The sequence below is a fragment of the Miscanthus floridulus genome, chromosome 9 (assembly GCF_019320115.1).
Source record: "Miscanthus floridulus cultivar M001 chromosome 9, ASM1932011v1, whole genome shotgun sequence".
Classification (NCBI taxonomy): domain Eukaryota; kingdom Viridiplantae; phylum Streptophyta; class Magnoliopsida; order Poales; family Poaceae; genus Miscanthus; species Miscanthus floridulus.
The window spans coordinates 65,364,989-65,368,487 of record NC_089588.1 but is presented as its reverse complement, the minus strand read 5'-3'; the positions used below and the strand labels follow the sequence as shown (position 1 = coordinate 65,368,487).

The window sequence follows — 3,499 nt, the reverse complement described above, 5'->3', positions numbered from 1 at the left end:
AACTTCAGACTCATTGCAAAATTACGAAGAGTTGTTCGTAAAAGACACGAATCATGATAATTGAAGAATTTTCAGTAAAGCAAAAGAATTAGAAAGAAATACCAAATTTGCTTCTGAATATTATATGATGTATCAAAATAAAATAATAAAAGTATTATTACGAGAATACTATGGAAGATATAGTATAATACAGAGAGAAGTTGGTAGGCTAATAAAGCCTAGTTATGGTAAAGAATATTAATTACAATATATATATATATATATATATATATATATATATATATATATATATATATATATATATATATATATATATATATATATATACACACACACACACACACCTCTCTCTCTCTCTCTCTCTCCACCCGCCGCAGTCCCCAATCGACTCCCCAATCTATCGCGCTCTTCGCGCATCAGCTACAGAGCTAGGGTTCCGTCCTCGATCCGATCCGGCGAGTGCACACCACCTTTCCCCACTTCCGTCCGATCAAATCGATGGCGGCCGAGGGCGAGAAGAAAATGATAACCCTCAAAAGCTCCGATGGTGAGGAGTTCGAGGTGGAGGAGGCGGTGGCGATGGAGTCGCAGACCATCCGCCACATGATCGAAGATGACTGCGCCGACAACGGCATCCCGCTCCCTAACGTCAACTCCAAGATCCTATCCAAGGTAATCGAGTACTGCAACAAGCACGTACATGCCGCCGCAGCCGCCGCCGCAGCCTCCAAGGCCGGTTCCGACGACGTGGGTGCCGCCGCCGCCAACAGCACCGCCGCCTCCGTTGAGGACCTCAAGAACTGGGATTCTGACTTCGTCAAGGTCGACCAGGCCACGCTCTTCGACCTCATCTTGGTAAAGGATCCTACCTCCCACTTATCTAATTGTATCGGAACCAAATTAGATCTACGATGTTTACATACGGATCGGCATTCGATTTATTATTCGTGGTTGATAGATGTTTACCATGTGCTGATTGCATAGACTCTGGCTATTTGATTGTGTATTAATTTGTTCTTGGTTGATAGCTGTTTACCATGTGCTGATTGCATAGACTTTGCTATTTGATTGCAATGTAATTATGCATGGTGGTAGATTGGATTATGATGTGTATTGTTGTGAGTATCACGAAAGGCTTATCTTTTTATAAAGACAAAGATTACATCTGAAAGGCTTAGTATTTGAAGCTTTAGTAGGTTTATATGATCTTAATCATTGGTTCTATAATTGATTGTGTTGGCATTTAAGTATTGCTATCTATACGAGGTATAATCTTTGTTGCCTGTTGGTTGTTATTGGTTAGTTATCTTTGTTAATTATCGTTGTGGATATCTAAATTTTCTAAAGTTTTGTGCTTAGTGTCATCCAATCTGTGTGGTAAAATCATTATTTTGGGAGTGATGATATATGGGATGCATTGATTTTTTTTTATGAGCTTACAATGCTCAGCTAGCTGCAGTATCTTTTCCCTGTTTTATTAGTGCAGAGTTTTGTTCTAGCAGTGTGGTAGAAATCTTTAAATTGTGGGGTTTTGTGAATATGACTATATAGCCTTATCTTGCAAATTGTTGATTGGAGTACATGTCTGTCTCCCTTTTCGTGAATAGATTATGAGATCCTTAGCTTGCAAATGGTTGATATTTTTTTCCCTGTCTTATGAATGCAGAGTTTTGTTCTAGCAGTGTGGTAGAAATCTTTAAATTGTGGGGTTTTGTGAATATGACTAGATAGCCTTATCTTGCAAATTGTTGATTGGAGTACATGTCTGTCTCCCTTTTTGTGAATATATGATTATGAGATCCTTAGCTTGCAAATGGTTGATTAGAGTACATGTCTGTCTCCCATTTCATGAATATGACTATGATATCCTTACCATGGAAATCGTTGATTGGAGTACATGTCTATTTCCCTTTGCTGTCTCTGAATATGTATTTGAATTAGTGCTAGTTAGGCAGGGAACCGAAGCAAGGTCTTAATACTTGGCGGTGTTTGTTTTAGTTGGAAATTGAGAGCTCTAGCGATATTGTGGATGAATATTTTGTCTATTATTCAATTTAACTATTTAGTTAAAGAGAAAGATCATAACTTTTCTTTGGTACTTAAGAGAATTTATAATTCATAACTAGATAGTTAAATTGCATAATGCACAAAGTTCATCCACAATAACGCTACATATTCTTACTTTCATATTACTGTTGCATTTCAGTTTTTATTTTGCTGTACTTGCCCTTTTTCTGGCTAACATGTTTTCTCACTTGAAGTTTCTCATTTCATTTACTTTGTCCTTTCCCTGGGTAACATGTTTGGCTTGAATTATAGTATGAACTTGGTAATATTGCTTGTTTGGTTTAATTTTATTTCATTCTCAATTCTCAAAGATCTTATGTTATCTGTATCCTCTGCGATGTCTTCACTGGAAATATACCCAGCTTTATTTGTGAATACACTAAAACTGTCTAATTTGTAGTTCGATTGACGATACCTGTATATATGTTTTTTGATGGTTATATCTGTATATATTTGATTTGATAATCCTGATTATCTTCCTTGACTTATTTGATATGATAATCCTGCTTATCTTCCTTGACTTGATTTCTTTGAGGCTATATCAATTTACTATAGACATTGTTGTTGTGCTTTTGATTTTGCATTTTCTATTGTCATGCTGTTTTTGTTTGATTTTCATAATTATAAACTGTATAAATTGCAATTATTGTTTGACACTTCTGATGATTGGTTCTCCCCTAATTTTATAGGCTGCAAACTATCTCAACATCAAGGGTCTACTGGACCTGACCTGCCAGACTGTTGCTGACATGATCAAGGGCAAAACCCCAGAGGAGATCCGCAAGACCTTCAACATCAAGAATGACTTCACCCCTGAGGAGGAAGAGGAGATCCGCAGGGAGAACCAGTGGGCCTTTGAGTAAGGAGGTGCTGAACCCCCTGATCTCTTGATGCCTAGGTTTCGTCATATCTACTACCCTTGCAGTGCTCTGCTTTTAAATGTCGTCGTAATGGTTGTAAGTATTTTGGGAGTCACTTTGCTTGTGAATGTGTTGGGTAAAACTGATGTGGTCAATGGTTGGTTATTACCATGAAAGGACTTCGGCTGCTGCCCTAAGAGGTCAATCCTCGTGGATGTTTTGTGCGATTGAATCTCTTGGCAAAGTACAATCATTATTGTGATATTGCCTATTCATGAGCCACTTGTTTGTTTACCATTTGTCGATTCCAACTTTTTTTTTTTTGCTGACCAACCTGACGAGGTAAGAAAGTCTTGTTTGTTGAACAAGTCGGGCATAAATGATCCAGGCGGCTATAACCTGGCGCTGACAACTGATATCATAGTTGACAATTGATGAGGTCCGTGCCCTAAGGCCGGCAGTCGCTTCCCCTTCTTCCTCAGGCTTCTCTTCCAGCTCGCCATGACTGTGTCCGCTAAAAAAATACGGACATGGAGTCATCAAAACCTCAGGGAATATACCAAGTGAGATGT

General features: G+C 38.4%; 1 protein-coding gene across 1 annotated transcript; it reads left to right on the top strand.

The window, feature by feature from the left end:
* Positions 1-345: 345 nt before the first annotated feature.
* Positions 346-3,202, top strand: LOC136482086 (SKP1-like protein 1). The gene is made up of 2 exons (XM_066479337.1): positions 346-855; positions 2,757-3,202. Exons 1-2 carry the CDS (start codon positions 499-501, stop codon positions 2,928-2,930), a joined length of 531 nt encoding a protein of 176 aa, XP_066335434.1. The 5' UTR covers positions 346-498; the 3' UTR covers positions 2,931-3,202.
* The last annotated feature ends 297 nt before the right edge of the window (positions 3,203-3,499 follow it).